Here is an 18,643-nt window from a genome sequence, read left to right as displayed (position 1 = left end):
TGAGTTACTTTTTGTGCAGACTTTAGACTCATGTGCAGTGAGTGAATGAGTAGATAAGTTTCATCTTGAAGTATATAATGTCCTATGGATGGAGTCCATCCCTCAAGAACTTCACAACATTCTGGAGCTTTGCATCGGTTGGTAACAGCATTTCTCTCATCAGGGGTCCATTTCACTCAACTTTTAACCCTTCGTAACTCAAGTAAACATTCGTAAAGTTATGAATACCTAATACCAGGGGTAACTTTATGAAGGGTATCTGTAGTAAATCCCTATAACTTACGAAGACTTGCCATAAGTTACGAACAATTTCAAGACTTATGTATCTTCGTAAAGTTTAGTGAAATGGACCCCAAGTCATTACTGTATAGCAGGATGTTTTTTGTGAAATTTTATTTTTGCGCTTTTTCGCAGTTAATTTCTGAACTACAATAATTATTTTGCAGCCTTTTTTATATTCTACATATAAATTTTATATTCTAAATATATTGTTATATTCTATTACCCCAAACTGAGCCATGTTTTTGAAAAAGGTTTTTGCTTGTTATTGCTGCTATACTTTGATCAGCTCGTAATCGGCAGGCCTTATAACATTGCGGATTAATATCAAAATATTCTCTTTTGAGAATTTTCTTATGACATCTCACCAGAAGCATCGCTAATCATTAATTTAAAAGTCCTACACTTTGTCTACATTCTTCAACACTTAAAATAAGAAACAGACAGGTCAACTAAGTAATAGCTCTCTGTAATGTGGTTCTACTTTTCGGCGTAGTGGTAAAAGCCTAACATTTCCCGCCTATTTCGAGCTGATCAAACTATATATCATTGTTAATTTCAGAACTACAAATTTAAAAGCCAGCCAAAACATGTTCACTCCTAGGTGTAAAAAATGTTGGTCTTTGAAGCCATGACTAACTGCAAAATCCACACAAAAATCAAAATCCCACTACACAGTATCAATAGTCTCCAATTTCTTGAGAACATCAATCAGCATCTATATTGCATCCCAGTGCACGGAAACAGGAAACGTTGCTGTCGTATTAGCAGTTTATCTTCCCGAGGTGTTGGATCTGATGGCTTGAGCAAGTCTTTCTGGACGCACAAACACTCCTCTCTTGGGTCTGCAAGTGAAGTATCGTACACCTTGCACACACCCATTATGCTTGCCTGGAGTAAAATATAGCAAATGGAATAAAAACATTAAGAAATTAAAGTGTGATACAGTGTCCAGTATGAATATATGATTCGTCAGAGGTTAGGAAAACATGAAAATAATGGACAAGGCAATTTTAATCACAATGTGTTTTGGTACTACATACCGTAACATTCGCCTAATGGTGCATATATTGGCTCCCCTGACATAACTGGGATTTTAGGCACAAACTAAAACTGCAATACCATAAAAATCCACCAGCAAATAAGGGCACAGATCCTTAATTCTTGTTGGGATTTTCAAAAGAGGGAGCTCTCTATTTTTACGTGAAATTTACCCCAAGGCAAAGGAGCCCATATGGTATATATATTACTGACAAGTGCACTAGGTTATTCACAAAATATTTAACGTTATGAAAATATCACTTATCTTTAACAACAAAAGTCTTACGCTTACCAACATTAGCTTCCAGTGCTACACCAACCCACACACCAGGCCTGAATGCTGTATTACCAATGAACTTGACGACACCACGCCTCTTGTTGCCAACGATGACAGATGCTCCCACCTCCAGCCAGTCTGGTAGTATCTTCTCACTTTGTCTGCTGCCATCACAAGAGCTCATGCTCATATCATCTTCTGTGTCACTCATTTGAAAACTTTCACTGTCTGTCAAAGACAGCATAGACACCGAATAGTCCCGATCCTCTGGGCCGAGTCGGTTTTGAAAGACGGTATTGTTTGATGTGGGGCTACAGTTTGATTCAAGCGGAGTTCCATTATCATTTGATATGATCATTTGTGAGGAGGATTGATTGTCTTGCCCATTTGGTGCGCATGTCGTGTCCTCAGCGATCAGTAAATTGGCCAGTTTGGGAGTGATAGCCACATCAATTTTGATGGGGTCAGATGCAAGATGGACGCTATGTCCATTCTTAACAAATGTTGGGTCATTGGAAGTGACAGAATTGGAGAGTTCAGGGGTGAAGAAAGTATCATCGTCACTTCTAATGAGCTCTGATGGAGGAGATATGTCCTGTCCATTACTTGCACACATAGGTTCATCTCCAGAAAGAGAATTAGAGCTCTGGCGATCCATTTTGGTAGCCTCCGTTAATTTGATGGGCTCTGCTGGAGGAGAGACATCTTTACCGTTCTCTGTACATGTGTCTGTGTTAAATTGAGGGTCAATACCATTAGCCTCATCAATTTTGTTTGGCTGTGATACAAGAAAGACATCTTCTCCATCCTCTACACATGCAATACTGTCTGTGATGACTTCGTCTGAAACTTTCGGAGCCATCGTGTTTACCTCATCAATTTTGACTGGTTTGGATACAGCATTATGGGTATCAGTGGGACTTTGCATCTGAGTAGCTTCATCACTGCTACCAATAATTTCTGGTTCTGGTGTTGCATCATTATGTATATTACCATTTGGATGTGTTGCCGAGGTAGGTGCCAGTGTGGTGTTCTCATCTCTTATTGCACTAGAAATGCCCACAGCATTTTCGCACCTTATGTCTTGGTCACCGTTTGCATTATCATGAGGGAGTGTTCCATTCTCCAATTTGTCCGCATTTTGATCAGAAACGTCAGAAGGTTTACTTAAATCATCACCATTGCTGTCTGGAAAGTTCACAATATCATCATTTGACTTGTCAATTTCAGAAAGCGCCACCTGCTGTTCATTCGCAGGCATTTCATCAGCTGCGAGTCCATTGTCTTTTTCAATGTCTTTTTCATCATTAGATTTGTCTACTTCAGCAGATTTATCATGTCCATCTGCTGTGCTCTGGCTGTTATCACCGGATCCATCAGGACCTTCAAATGTCATTAAATCTTTGGAATTACTATCAATATTTGGCTTCAGTCCATCACCGCCACCACGGCCAGCCGTGTGGGGTTCTGAAGTCACCATCTTCTTTGGGGTTGAGGTTCTACAAACTACGTCGTCATCACCATCGTCCTGCGAGGTGAAAGAAGCATCACCAGCTTTACCAGTAAGAGGGCAAAGATCAATTGAGGAATCCTCCAGAGACATGTCAAATAGGTCATCTGCTGCAGAACCTGGGGCCTTGTTGCCACGGTGATTGGTTGGCTCCATGGGAGGTATACTTATTGCACCTGAGAGTTTGGTATTCTGAAAAAGAAATTGCCAACAACAATAATATGTCAATATCAATCTTAAACAGTAGCATATCGTCGTTGGGCAGGAAAAACCTCCTGTGTCATTGGCCCCTGAACATGTTTAAAGCAAAACTGCCTTTGTAACTTGTTGGCAGTTTTGTTTTAAACATCACATAGGAGGTTTTTCCTCCCAAACGACGATATATAATCTGATCTCCCTGCCATTAAAAACACCCAATTTACACCTTCAGTTTTGGATCAAACATGTCAAATGTAGCACAAATCATCAAAAATTTGTAAAATTTTTACAACAAGATTTTCAGGAAAAGATGAGTTGATATCTCATCTGCTTTTCCTAATAGTACATTCATAATAGTTTTACGGAAACAAAACATGACAAAATCAGACCACACCTGTTTAATTACAGATTATCATCTATAGATGTATTAGGCCATCTTAATTTAATAGTTTGTCTCAAAGCCCTTCCCAAGTTAAAAACCTAATGCGAAATTTGTTTTTTCAGGGCTTTTCTTTTATATCTGTGGGATGAGCTTTTTGACAAGAATAGACCACCTTGCATCTCTCAAGTATGGTTTAACTATGGTCACGATAAAGAATTTTACTGAGATTTACGATTTTGTGTGACAGAATTGGAAAAAAAAGTAAAACAGCAGAAAAAAAACCCCTGAAATTTACTCAATCCAGCGGGTTTAACATGCAAAAAGTAGGCGATTTTACTGATGCGTGTGGGGACTTTGAGACAAACTACTAAATTAAGATGGCCTTAACACTGACCAAACAAAATAATAATTTTCCTGAGTTGCCAATTACAAGATTCTGACTGAAATCTTAAGGCTAAAACATTTCGTCAAGTATTTCTGGTTTGTTTTTTCTTTCACCATAAAACCACTTTCATGAATAGTTAGAATCTTGCCATTTTCAACTGGAACACTTTTTTTACAAAGCAAAAATAACCCTCTCCACCATCACTTGTGCTCATTGTGTATATATTCCTTAGTGAAATTAAAACCTATGCCACAATTCATTTGATTAAAATGATATAGTAGATAGAGGAAAAAGTGAGAAGTGTAATATGACAAAGTTAAATGAATTTCCAAATGAAGCCTGTTTGCAGATTGTTACGCCAAGCATTGGGCTGTTCCATTTAAAATCCACACTCCCCCATGGAAGATTTTGGAAATATCTCCCACAGGGGGAGTATGAATTTCAAATGGAATGAACACATTGGGCTATTCCATTTAAAATCCACACTCCCCCGTGAAGATTTTGGAAATATCTCCCACAGGGGGAGTATGAATTTCAAATGGAATGAACACATTAGGCAGCTCCATTTGAAACTCACCCTCCCTCTGTGGAAGATTCAGGATGAATCTTTCTCAGAGGGTGTATGAAAGCCAAAAGGAGCTACCTAATGTGTTCATTCCATTTGAAATTATACTCCCCTGTGGAAGATATTTCCAAAATCTTCCACAGGGTAGTGTGGATTTTAAATGGAATAGCCCATTTTGGCTCATAGTATGATCTGTTATTTCATCAAGATCATTTGGCATCACTACGCCGCTGGCATATTATGAGTATGTAACTTAGATAACCCTGACAACCAAAATCAAGTTCTGCAAGTGAAAATGAAATAATGACAGTTGACCTGTGCAAAAGTGATCATTATATGTGATAATCATACATAACTGTGCAATATTGCTAAATATAAGTTAAATTAGAATATTAGTCATTATTTTACACCCAAGGAGATTCCTAGAAGAGTTTAGTATTGCAAAGTAATAATATTTTACAAGCATCAAAAGGAATGAAAAATACAGGAAAGTTTTGATAACCATCATAATGTTAGCTACCATGGTATTTTTTAGTCCATTTCTTTCTTCTTCAGGAACCCAGAATTTTGGCGGGATGAGAAATATACAAATATGAAACATGTGAAAGAAAATTTCAATACATATATTACAGATATACCTGCAGACACCAAAGCATGCATACATCAGGTAAACATGTGTTAATAAAGCCAATGTAATAACATGCCATTGTGTTCACATATACTGCCCTCTACTGACATTCAACATCAAGGTAGAAACTAGTGACTAGTCCAGGCAAGCATCTGATCTTGGATACTTGGTTCATGTTCTTTGGAAATGTTAACCCTATGGACACTACTGCCTTTCTTGCATTGTCCCTTGAGCAACATGGCTTAATTCCCAATTGCTTCACTCCACCCAGGTGTAAAATGGGAAGCTGTTATGAATCACAATCAAAGTTTGTTGTACCTGCGCATCAGTTGCGGACTTGGTGAAGCGGAAATGAATCTGACATATCCTAATGGCAATGGAATAATTGCTGAAGAATGCTGATACTAAAAAGTGTAGTGCACATTAAATCACTGACATTTATTTATTTATTTATAAGTGAATATTTAAAAAAAAATCAAGTGCAAGCATCTAATCTTGGATACTTGGTTATTTGGAACCCTGCACACTTCCTTTCTTACAGTGTCACTGATTGGTTAATTACATGCAATAATCATCTGAGTAACCAATCAAAATACAGCTTTTAGACTTCTTAGCAATTTGAAGCTTAATCCCATTTCTTGCCATATCCCTGATTGGCTCAATTCATGATATAGCCCTCTTTGTAACCAATCAAAATAGGTCTTAGATAATGATAATTTGGCTGGTAGTGCCCATGGAGCTAAGCATCTGTTCTTTTCTTCCCCTTATTTTTAACACATATGAGAGTTTGACTTATTTTAAGATGTCATAATCATTGCATTGTCTATCATAGATACTCTCAATGTTAAAGTTTGTGCTCTGCACCTGACAGTTCTGTGGTTAAAAACTGGACTGGTTAGACAACTGTTCTTTTCATCTTCTTTCTTTCTTCCTTGTTTCCTTTCACTAAATTCTTCCTTCCTTCTTTCCCTTCACCAAATAATAGAGGGACTGTTAGGGTTAAGATACATTCCAAGCCTTTATGAAACTGGGCTCAGGTCACTAGTGCACCTGTCACTTGGCAGCAGATTAACAACAGAGGGCAGTATATATAAATCCACACCTAGGACACATACCTAGCAAGGAGAGATTTTCCCTCCTTACTGCTTGCTACCAGTCGGACAAACAACGACGGGCCGGCTGAGAGTTGCAACAGTTTAGAGAGAGTAGGGTTAGAGGTCAAAAGCAACAAAAATACATTAGCAGTGGATCTATGGGAGAGCCGGTCTATTGCAAATCTGCAAAATCAGCCTATATGTATGTCAGCCAAATTATTTCAGCCTCGCACCACCTAGTAATTTGACTTGTCCCTGTACATGCTTAGATATACATACAGCTGTGACCCCCCCCCCCACACACACCCCCACTCACTATCTAGTATGCATACAACTAGTCTTTGTTTTGCAAATGACAAAGCAAACGGAAAGCACTTTGTAATTGGTTAGCATACAATTGGCATCGCATTCAAAATTACATCGTAAGAAAAATAAAAATGAAATTTTTTTCTAAAAATGTTCTATAATATTATTTCCCAAATTTAAAATTACATTCATTACAATAAAAAGAACTGGATAAGAGCATGCATAGATGGGCACTAAGAAAAATCAATTTTGTTTACATTTCATTTCAAACATACGTACGTGCATAGTGCACTATTCTATTCCATAACACAGTTTTACCAGAACAAGAGCATTTTTGTACACCCAGTACAATTTTGTCCCAACTTTTAAGATTTCCTTAGCTGTATAAAACTGAGAATAGAACAATACTCTCCAAAGGCCATGGCTAGCATCTTATTATTTTGTGCTTTCTGCAAACTGATGAATAAATGGTTACTATAAACTGTCCTTTCCTATATAACATGTGCCATGTGGTGGTGATTCGCCAAGCGCATGTAGTGACCATGTCAAAAATAACGGGGGGTTCTCAACTATTTTTTTGGTAGAGAAGTGCCGCCCAGATTACAAAAACGCGAGCTTCGGACTGACAACATAAAAATGGGGTCTACTGAAGTAATTTTGTTTTTTTTGCAAAAATTTCTAAACAAATTCTGAAACAAGTGGTCGGAGCTCAAATTTGAGGCTAATTTAGACCAGAAATACTGAGAAACTTCAAATGGGGGGTTTTCAGAAAGGAAAAAGAAATTGATGCGGGGGGTCTCCAGAATGTAAAAGTGGGTCTTGAAGGCAACATTTACCCATAGTGCAAGGTATAGGGAGTACCCTCCAACGCCCTCTACAGTCTGTATAATACAAAGGGACAATTTATAGTTATATGAAGTTTGTCAGTATGAAAAAGCCACATGTTATGATTAATCAACTCACCTTATGTACATTCCTTCTATTCCCGTTACTCCCTCCTCTCGCCTGATGTTCCTCTCTCACCGTTCTCAAAGGTTTCATCGTCTTGGAATAACTCGGTCTGACACCAACTGGACTGCTCAGGTACATACTAGCCAGGTTTGACGGACTGTGAGCTCCATACTGCGGGCTCAACGAGTAGTGAAACGTCTCGTATCCTGTAAAGCCGTCCGGCCGATGCGGTGACTGAAGTCCGAGTTCCGCGATGACCAAAGAGCGTGGCCGTGGCGGCTTCACAAACGATGACTGTCCCGGTGAATGTGTCGGGCTCAGGTTCCGCAGACTTTCTGATCGCATTAACTGTGTTTAGTTGGACAAGGTCGGTGAGATAAAAAAAAGGCAATAGGGAGGATTGGGTGATAAACAGAGGGGGAAAAAGAAGGGAGAAAACGAAGGAAGGTTGGTGGTATGATTAATAGAAAAATCCATAGGGAGGCAACTGCATTGGCAGAACAGCATTTACACATGCATATTAACAGATATTACATATTTACATGTCAAAGGTATCATACATGTACACCAAGTGATTACGACAATATTAACAAAGAAAAAATATGCAAAATCATATCAAATAAAAAGATAATAATGATTATTGTACATTGATTAGTAAGCAGTGTTAGTGGAAAAAAATGTGATTATATATATGTGAAACATGAAAGTGTCAAAATTTATGCGAACATTGTGCAATGAAGTGATAATATAAATAAATACATCCAAACCATACAACAAAATCATTGGCCATGCATAAAATAAATATAAAATACAACCAAATAAAAGCAGTGAAGAGGGGTTGCCAAATTAGTGGTAATGGATGTAAATTCAGTGGCCATTAAATGGTAGGGATTTGCATAAGCCATTCGGGTGGATCATTATGATAAGGATGAAACAAAAAATGGAAGAAGAGGGAGAAAAAGGAGAAACAATGAGATTAGTAATGGTTTAAGTCTACCTAATTAACTATATGGTGAAAATTTGCTTGAAGCTGATTAGGATTGCTAAGTACTCTCAACCCCAAGGAGTAAATCCAGTGACCTCCACACACCTGGTGTGCTACGCCAATAAAATAGCATGACCTCTGGGAATGCATTACAATATCCAATATACATGCAGTGGATTTTCAGTGCTACACATGCTACAAATGCAGTTGAGATCACTGGACTTTGACCTTGGATATGAGAATAAAGCTGGTTTAGTTGAAGACAGAATTCCCCTGCCCTTGTGTATGTCAATCAAAGCAGCAACATTGCTGTAATTTGCTCATCTTATCCAATAAGGCGGAGCATATGTCATAAGCCAATCAAAGCTTGCAGTTACTCTGGTTGATAGACAAGCATATATTGGGCTATTCCAGTTGCAAACCATACACCCCTATGGAAGACATGACCCTAATCCCACACACAAGGGGTGCAGATTTCAAATGAAGTTGCCCATTTAGGTAACCCCATTTTAAATTCACACTCACTGTGTGGAAGATTAAGGTCATGTCTTCCATAGGGGTGTATGGATTTCAACTGAAACAGCTCACTGCAATGTGAATTTAGTAATTCCAATTTGTAACATTATTATTAAACTAGTGAAAAAGGTTTTTTTGGACTGGTCCAAGTCTTGCCTTTATTCCCCAAAATTTGCGCAGGTAAAAGCAGCTACATTTTTTTCAACATGCATTCCAATGGCCAAATTTGTGTAAACTTGATATATAAAATTGAAAAAAGAACATCTTGAAAATTAAATAAAGTTGATTTCTAATCTTTTTACACAACATCTTACAAACAGGGAAAATGTCCAAGCTCGCAAGCTTTTAAATCAACCTTGCTAGTTGAAAACATGCTATTAAAATGCTACTGCAGTTGAAATCCATAACCCCCTATGGAAGACATAAGCTTCATCTTCCACAAAGTGAGTGTGAACCTCGAATGGTATTTACTCTGATTGAGTGACTATTTGAAATATACGCTCCCTGTGCAGGAGATTCCAGAAAAATACAGCACTAATTTTTTGGGATTAAACAAATATTATCCTGTTTTGTCAAATGAAACATAGCTAAATCCAAATCCTGTAGTTAGATCTGACTATAGCAATACATGTCAAATATTAATATTTGGTCAATTTTGATATAAGGGCCACAAACATGAAATTTCTATGGTGTTCATTTTTTGTATGCTGTGACAATCAAGCCCGAAGACTTGTACTGAGGCTAATTTCAGCTTGTGCATTCTAATTTTTATAAAATACATTTTCTTCTATCTTTTATAACCAATTATCAAAATTAACATATAATATCAAATTTATAAGCACACTCATAGCCAGGGACAGGCGATTTGCGCGGAAAAAAATAGCAAATTGCGCGGAACTTTTTTTTCAGTGCAAATCATGTATCCCTAAATTGCGCAGAATTGCGCGGAAAGAAAGTTCCGCGCAAATCGCCTGTCCCTGCTCATAGCCTATAATAATTTTGAGTTTTTAAACTTGAGCCAAGTCTTTGAATTTTGTGACTGAAATTGCCAGAAATCATGCAAAAATTGCTTTGATTTTGTTTTTTTGCCCATTTCCCCTGAAATTCCAAAACTATTCAAATTTAAATTTATTGCTAGTTAGAATTAAGATTTAGCAACGTTAGATTTGGCAAAACAGGATAAAATTGTTTTAATCCAAAAAAATAGTGCTGTATTTTTTTTGAATGGGGAGTAAGGTCATGGATTTCAACTGGAATAGCCCAAAATGCATTAATTTTTTTCATATTATTAAATCCTGTAATCAAAAATGTGATTAATATGGCCATGTTTGGTTAAGCGCTTAGGGTGGTGGTATATGATTGGGTCGAGGGGAGGTATTTTGTGGGGAATGCGCTGCAAAGAAATAATAAACGTAAAGCAATCAATACAAGCAAAATTTTAAAATAATAATGGGATGAAATATGTCATACAGCAATGCAAATAGATTTATAACAATTGTTCAGTTGCATTAAAGGCATGGCTAAGAGAATAAACCAAAAGTTTGACGACGTCCTATTAACAAAAGGTCCTTTCGTTTGAGGGGAAGGGGGTTAAAATTCAGGTTAAGTTTGTGAAAATATTGGTCAAAGTTCATCCTTTGAGGTTGGAATTTTCAATATTTCACACTTATGCTACAGGGAGGAAGGGACGGAGCCAGACTCCCATCAAAAGCACTTTTGTTTACAGGACGTCAACAAACTTTTGGGTTGTTTCCATAAGATCTACAAAATATTTATCATGTGAAATGTGGCTAAAACAGTTTTGTAAGGCCAGCGTGAACTTCAGTATTCTCAACATGACCTCTTGAATTAATTTCATATTTTGTTGTTTCAAGTTATTATCCAAATTATTACACTGACACTACAAGCGTAAGCATGTAAAGCTCCCTTCCACATGCTCAAGAAAATGTCCCCTACCCCACATCCAAAGAATTATGTGTACAAAAAAAGCTCAATTTGCTGCCAAATGTTTATGTTCAAATTTGGTCCATTTGCCAGATTTTCATCTTGTATAATGTTACTTATCTTTTAGCCACATTTCATATCTGTCACGCTACTCTCAAACAAGCCTTTAATTATTCAAAATGCATAATATAATTAGCAATGTAGAAGAAGATGGTGCAATCAAGTGAAATAGTGGTAAGGATACCATCACTCATCATGCCTTTGCAATAACTTGGTTTTTTCCAGTGTACTCTAAATGTTGGATTTATTCCATATGGGTCGTGTAATAAGGATGTTACACCGGAAAGATCCAAGCTACTGCCAAGAAATGCGAAGCCAAATCCCAAGAAATAATTGGTTTGACTGCCCATGTGCCCTTATGAAATGTTTCAGTTGGGCTATTCCAGTTCAAATCCATTACCCCCTACGGAAGACATGATGACCATAATCTCCCACACAGGGTGTGTAGATTTCAAATCAAATGAAGTCACCCATTCAACCCCATTTGAAATTCACACTCCCTGTGTGGAAGATTGAGGTCATGCTTTCCATAGGGGCGTATGAATTTCAACTTGAATAGCCCAATTAGTCATTGAATTTGGGACCTTCAGATACTTTGTACACTCAGGTCTTCACATCTTGACTGGAGTACATGTGTATGTGATCTGATCAGTGCATGCATTATATTTCCCTGGTTTTAACAGGACCACATGACCGAAAGGAAGGGTGTTGAAAACAAAAACAGCCCAAGGACCAGTAGATAGTCCAGTATTTTGCATGTTTTTTTCCAAATGCGACAAACACTGCATTTAAGATTTCTTTGCTGCAATGTTCCACTACATTGATCAGAACTCTGTTCAGGGTTTCATTTTTTTCTCTACATTTTGTCACAGCGGCACATTTTTTTCCAAAAAGCAGCTATGTCAAAATTGCCACTGTTTGTTGCAGCGTCAAAACATACAAAAAGACATCGGACAATATAATTGACCCATAGTATGATTTTCAGTCATTCATGCCTGATATGACCCTGTACTCTTTCCATAAGAAATTCCTTAAAATTGTGAAAATACACACATAAACTTGACAAGCATGACCCAACTTAAAAATCTGCTTAAATTGGGAACAACTCAATTTTGCCAATTGTTACATTCTTTTTGTCGGATTACAAGGAACCAAAACTAATAATGAATCAGCAATGGCGGATTACAGATTGTTTGAAAATGAAGGAACAGATTTTCATTATCTTACTTGACTTCTTCGTATCATTATCTTATCTTTAACTTGCCAATAACTGACAGCTTTTTAAATAATTAAATAATTTAACATATTGAAATCAAAATTTTGGGCTTTCTTTTGTTTCAGTATTTAAAATATGTATACAAAAAATCCAATCAAAGGTACCTAACACTTATTCAATGGTTCCTCACATTTTAGAATATTTTGAGAATTTTATAATTGTTTTAGTAAATTACATAAATTTGTATGTAGGGGTGTTCTTCAATCTGAAGTAAGAGAAACTTTTACATGCTTTTATAAATTGACATTACATCTTTTGAACTAAATCAAACACTAATTTTCAGATGCCTACATAGAAATAATTGTCCACAAATGTACAATATTTTCACTTTTTTTGCATTGGATTTGGATCACCCTGCTAAAAGGTCATGCATGGCATGCTGAAACAGATGGACTATTACAGTTGAAATCCATACACCCATATGGAAGACATGACTTTAATCTTCCACACAGGGAGTGTGAATTTCAACTGAATGTCTCCATTGGGGTGTAAGAATTTCAACTGCCCAATATGAATCACAAACAGAGTGAAAGGAATCACAACAAATGACAGGAAACATATGCACCACAATTCATTATAAAGGGAAAACATGTGGCTAGCTGATATTACTTTTTGATGCATATACAGCATTTTCGCATAATTCCATAAAAAAAAGCATAAATTTGTTCTAGAAACGCCAACTTACTCGGAAGTCCTCGTCAAGTCCGTCCATGGACCGACTTGTGTCTATTGATCTTGACATAGCACCCTGCAAGTGAATTAATGTAACAGATATCAGTAAATATAGCTTGATGACTGATACTTAGAGAATAAACGATAGGAATTAATTATTATCCTTGTTTTTCTAAAAGCTTAATGTCCAAGCTTGCCAATGGTATTCCACTTATTGGTTTTTACCCAATTGATAACACTGCAACGCAGTAGTTAATATGATACCTCCACACCACTCAAATATACCACTTTTGTGTGGGTAATAGAATAGGGTTAATGGCATCCCATGTTACGATATAGATTCACAACAGAAGCTCCATTCTCTAATTTTGCTCCATATTTTGATTTTCAGGAGCACTTCTTACTACTCACAGATATATTGGGCACACTGGTTGTTTTCCTCAGTGGTCTTCCCCTAGCAGCAAGCTTTTCTTTGATCACCACCTCCTGTCTTAGCCTATCTAGAGCTAGAATACTTTCTACTGCAGACACGCCTTTGGTATATTTTTCTATGTATGTTTCCCCATCCGCCGCCTGGGTGTTCTCTTCAGCACCTGAGGCAGCCATAAGGGCTAGTGACTCTCGATCCTCTGGGTCTTCGGAAGCCTGCAACAGAAAGATCAGACTCTTTTCAAGCTTATGCTCTGAGAAGTATTTGTGTACGCACCACAAGACAAATAAACGATTCATAATACTATTTCTTTAGCTGTGCATGTATAAAGCAGAGAGGTGAATTAATCATTTAGTTTCAAAAACCACCTCTTTTAGCAAGTCTTCTGTAATTTCATCCTTCTATACCATTCAGCAAATTACTTCAGCGGTGTTCGTCTGCTCTGTCTGTTTATCGCATAAAAAGAACTAGGTCACGTATTGCTACACAGCTTGACCAGCGAATGAGGTACCGATGTGATGATGACATGATTCAATTAGCCAATCAGAACCACACTTCCATATATGCCATAAACTGCAACAAATTGGCAGACCGCTGAAGTTCTCTGCTGAAAACTATAGTACTGCCTTAAATAAAACCCTAAACTTACTCCAATCCAAACCTTTATTTTAACACTCAATCCTTTATTTTAACAACTCTAAACCTACATTATAACAAAGACAGTGGAAATGTACCCCACCAAATACACAACCACACACTCACCTACATCCAATCCCATCATTGGGCTACTATTCCATATACCATGAACTTAATGTACCACAGGGAGTGATTTCAAATGGAATTACCCATTCAGGTAACCCCATTTGAAATTCAAACTTCCTGTGTGGAAGATTGAGATCATGTCTTCCATAGTGGGTATCTTACCTTTGGAATGTTTGATACTATTTCATACGTGACACCACAAGCTGGGACAGAATCCTGGAAAATATTGACAGAAAAAAACATTTATTGCTGACATTCAGATTGAAAGCAAGTAGCATTGCCATTGAGTATGAAGCAGATGAAAATGCCAGTTTACTTGTGAAAACTACAATCCCCGAAATATGTCTTGAAACATTAAAGCGTCTTTAGGGGAAAATAAGTCCCCCCACTCCCCCGTGCAATGTTGAAACGTGCAAATGTGTTCAGCGTGTCTCCAAAGTGTCGCAACATTGAATGATGGGGGGTGGGGAAGGGAAAAGTGTAATTGATGGCCCAGCTTTCTTCTAATTCCAAATATTGAACATTTTTATCCACATTAAAAATACAATTTTGATTTCATTCAAGATGCCTAATGCCAAGGACATATTTCGGGGATTGTAGGTGTAAAGAATCTCTTGAAGAGAGGAAGTATATAGTACATTTTAAAGACCATCTGATATCAACTTATTATAACACATAACTACACACATTTCCTATCAGCTTTGCAGAGATTAGGCAAAAAAGTGGTATGTCTGAGCATGTTCATTTTGAGGTGCGCATTTGTATCAAAAAATTGGCCAATTAAATATCCCCACACCCACCTTTATAAAAAAAAATATTGGTAAAATTATGTTTTAAAAGCATTTGTTGGAAGAAATGTGTGACAAACACTTCAAATTAGTGAAAATATTGCATTATGGGTATCAGAATGTAGGTTTTAAATGTTTCCGTTTCCTGCTTCTCAAGCTTATTTTGACTGAGTTTGAATGGGGTAAAGGGAAAAAGGCATTCCACAATTACATTTTAAAATCTTCATAACTCTAGAACACAAGTATAGTATTAGCATAGCGCACTGCAGGAGTTTATGTAGACTTTCAGACAACATTCCATGTGTCAGATATTAAACATGTCTTAGTCTTGGCATACTCACTAATCTGCCAATCTTCTTCTTGAATGTTGAAGTAAAGCCTTGCTTCTTGTAGATGTTGACACATACTCTCTTGCGCACCACTAATTCCATCATGGCCGGGTGACTGAGTTGTACCACGGCTTTGATGATCAGATATATACGCTCGTTGGGACCGGTAACTCGGTTGAGATGCTGCGAATCGTGGATGGAGGAATCCCATGATGCAACTGCACACACCTGAGAAACGACAAACATTTAAATCAGTGTCATCATTAGATTGGAATTGATTGTATGTCGATAACTGGTGAAAACTTTTAACCTATTCATTCTCATTAGCACACCAGGCAATTTGTGTGATTCTATCACCCTTTTTTAAGGCATGATTCAATGGCTATCCATGAGAAAACTTATTTCTAAATTTCGGTTGATTCGGAAATTGTATTAGTAAATTCTACATGTAGGCCTATTACAATAATTTCAGGCTATCGACAGCCAGAATTCCAGAAAATACAAATTGGATGAAGTGGATTGATGATGAAGTCAGCAATAGTGGGACACTGATTTCGTCATCCTAACATTGGTGCCAAAAATTGTTGGGCCCAGCGAGCCTGAAGGCGAGTGTATTATTAGGCTCAAAGTGAATTTCACAAGGCCTACCTTATTTCTTTTTTTCAAGTTGATCAGCCAAATAGGATTCTATACTTACATCTTTTTCATAGTACTTTACAATAGGTAGTGAGAACATCTTGGTACCGTGTTCTTTTGGTAGGATAGAATGGTAGCCTGCTGCATGCATGCCTTCCATCACCCCTGATGTCCCCATGTCATCAGCTGTAAGTGATAAGAAAAGCCAACAAGATTGTAAAACAGCGCAAACAGAGTAATATTGTGTATGCCATCAATTGCCAGGATACGGACTGTGATGACTATTACATAGGAGAGACTAAACAACCGCTCCATAAACGGATGTACCAACATCGTCGCCCTAGCTCAACAGGGTTAAACGATTCGTCCGTTTATACGCACCTCAAAGCAGCCAAGCATACTTTTGAGGATAAAGACGTTATTGTGCTCGACAAAGAACATAGGTGGTTCGAAAGAGGGGTAAAGGAAGCAATATATGTTCGCAGGGAGGAACCAACTTTGAATCGAGGAGGGGGACTACGCCACAACCTGTCTCACAGCTACGAACCAACGATCAGGAAAATTCCTTGGCGACTCCAGTGTGACGTCACTCCTACCACCGTGACGTCACAGGTCAATAACACAGAGCCAATTCACATCACTAGGCCTGATGAAGCATCAGAGATATGACGTGATACTGTAGTCAAACAAAAACAGTAAGCCCAGTTGCAAAGATTTATAACCTAATCTAACTTTATTCAACAAGATTGTAGACACAATCAAGACAACATTGAGGGATTAGTAAAGGCCCTATCTGCAATTCGCCAGTGAAGCTTTATGTGTAATCCCATTATCACTATGTCAACTGCATCACGCTTTTGAGTTCTGCACCATGATCAAAATGATCGCAACACAAATTCTATGACATGTAGACCAATTCCAAAAGGTGTGTGATCCAGTTACTAAAGAGTTATGTAACCACTTCACTGGCGATAGCTACTCTCTAGAGGCTCTGCCTATGATGCATTATACTGTAAACATGGCGTAATATAGAAATTCTTTCAACATAACTGGATGCATAGTATCAGAAAACAATATCCCCATTTCAGTTATTGCTTCAAAATATTGTACCAAAAATTAATAGGTAGGCTATATGTCAAGGTTGTCAAAGGTTCCTCACAGCATTACATGCTTGATTCCTCTGTTATAGGTCAATCAATAAATGAAGGAAAAACTCTATAGATATTTGACAATTTCTGCATATTGTGCACATATGACACCTGGCAGCTTTGCAGCATATTGGTAAAACAATTCCCACCGATTACGAGCTGATCAAACTATACACAACTGTTTCTGCCTGTATAACTAACAAAGTTCATCATCAGACATTACATTATTCTTTCCTTATGTTTACTCACCATTTAAGTCAAGAAAGAGCACCGGTATGTGTGTCTCCATTCCAGGTGGAGGATCCCAGTTAGCAGGTGCACCTGGAATACCACTCCCAGGGGCAGGTACTAGCACCGCGTTCCTTTCTTCTGTTAACGATACCCACTGATTGATCAGACTGGCTTCTCTCTCAGAGTCCTTTTTGGTCTTGCCTAAACAAAAGTATATGACATACAATAATGAGTTTATAACCTCCATGTATGACACTGTTGTGTCACTCAAAACAATTACTACAGTATTCGTCCCAATAACCGCCCATGCCCCAATAAGTGCCCACCCAGCGACTTTGCAACAAACATAATATGAAATTATTAACCGCCCATCCAATGTTGTCAAAATACTTCCAGTAAGCTTACCTGTCGAGTGACTTTACATGCATGCATGTGGGAAATTGAGCATCAAAAGTATCCAAAATGTGCACCAAAATTAAATTATCACAATAACCACTTGCAAATGCCTTTAAAAGGCCAAGTTTGAGGTAATTCTTTCTCAAATTCGTATCCGGCGGCCGCCATCTTTACTTACAGTTAGTGTGCCCTCAAAAACATTGTCAATAATTATAATATATAGACACATTTAGTGAGGCCGCACTAACTGTGAGTAACTAAATACTTTCAGATGGTGATTGATGACTAAAACAATGTAAAAAATAAGCGCCCACCCAAAATGACTTTGTTAAGCGCCCTGGGCGCTTATTGGAATGAATACGATACCTTGATTATCAAATCACAGATGCAATTTAGAAACAAATGACTACAGAACGTGACATAGCAAGGCATTATGCAGCACAACAAGTTTCACATGTGGGCATCCTATGACTATGTGATAGAACAATTAAAAACTACCGTATTTGTACATTCCATAATTTTGTGATGGTATTATCACTTGCTAGCACGAATCATTTTTTCTTTTTTTAAAGTTTAGGAGAATAAACTGTTGTAATTTTGTTAAATGAGGGGTCGGAAAAGTAACAGCAATGAATTAGGTTAATAACTATGCATATGTGATTATGTGATGCGATCAACCAAAATCAGTCGGAACTCGGAAATATGAAATTTTCAGTTTCTTATGGGATAGTAAAAAACATTTACAAAGCTGGATTTTGCAGAAAACCCCATTGAAATTGAAAAACTAGTTCCAAAGATATGAAGCAATTAAGGAGTTTCCAAAACAATAGAAAACAAAAGGAAATAGTTCCTTT

General features: G+C 37.5%; 1 protein-coding gene across 2 annotated transcripts in view; it reads right to left on the bottom strand.

Moving 5' to 3' along the window:
• Positions 1-292: 292 nt before the first annotated feature.
• The window catches only part of LOC140150728 (kinesin-like protein KIF13A), a 302,797-nt gene continuing 284,446 nt past the window's right edge, over positions 293-18,643 (bottom strand). For both annotated transcript variants that reach the window (XM_072172826.1, XM_072172827.1), the window contains 9 exons: positions 17,412-17,594; positions 16,076-16,200; positions 15,391-15,606; positions 14,424-14,477; positions 13,481-13,714; positions 13,083-13,145; positions 7,629-7,964; positions 1,613-3,299; positions 293-1,170 (listed from right to left, as the gene is read on the bottom strand). In XM_072172826.1, coding sequence (XP_072028927.1) covers positions 1,052-1,170; positions 1,613-3,299; positions 7,629-7,964; positions 13,083-13,145; positions 13,481-13,714; positions 14,424-14,477; positions 15,391-15,606; positions 16,076-16,200; positions 17,412-17,594 — 3,017 coding nt within the window. In that variant the 3' untranslated portion in view covers positions 293-1,051. The remainder of the gene's footprint in view (positions 1,171-1,612; positions 3,300-7,628; positions 7,965-13,082; positions 13,146-13,480; positions 13,715-14,423; positions 14,478-15,390; positions 15,607-16,075; positions 16,201-17,411; positions 17,595-18,643) is intronic.

This window comes from Amphiura filiformis, chromosome 4 (genome assembly GCF_039555335.1).
Source record: "Amphiura filiformis chromosome 4, Afil_fr2py, whole genome shotgun sequence".
In the NCBI taxonomy this organism is placed as follows: domain Eukaryota; kingdom Metazoa; phylum Echinodermata; class Ophiuroidea; order Amphilepidida; family Amphiuridae; genus Amphiura; species Amphiura filiformis.
This window is presented reverse-complemented; position numbering and strand designations above follow the sequence as displayed.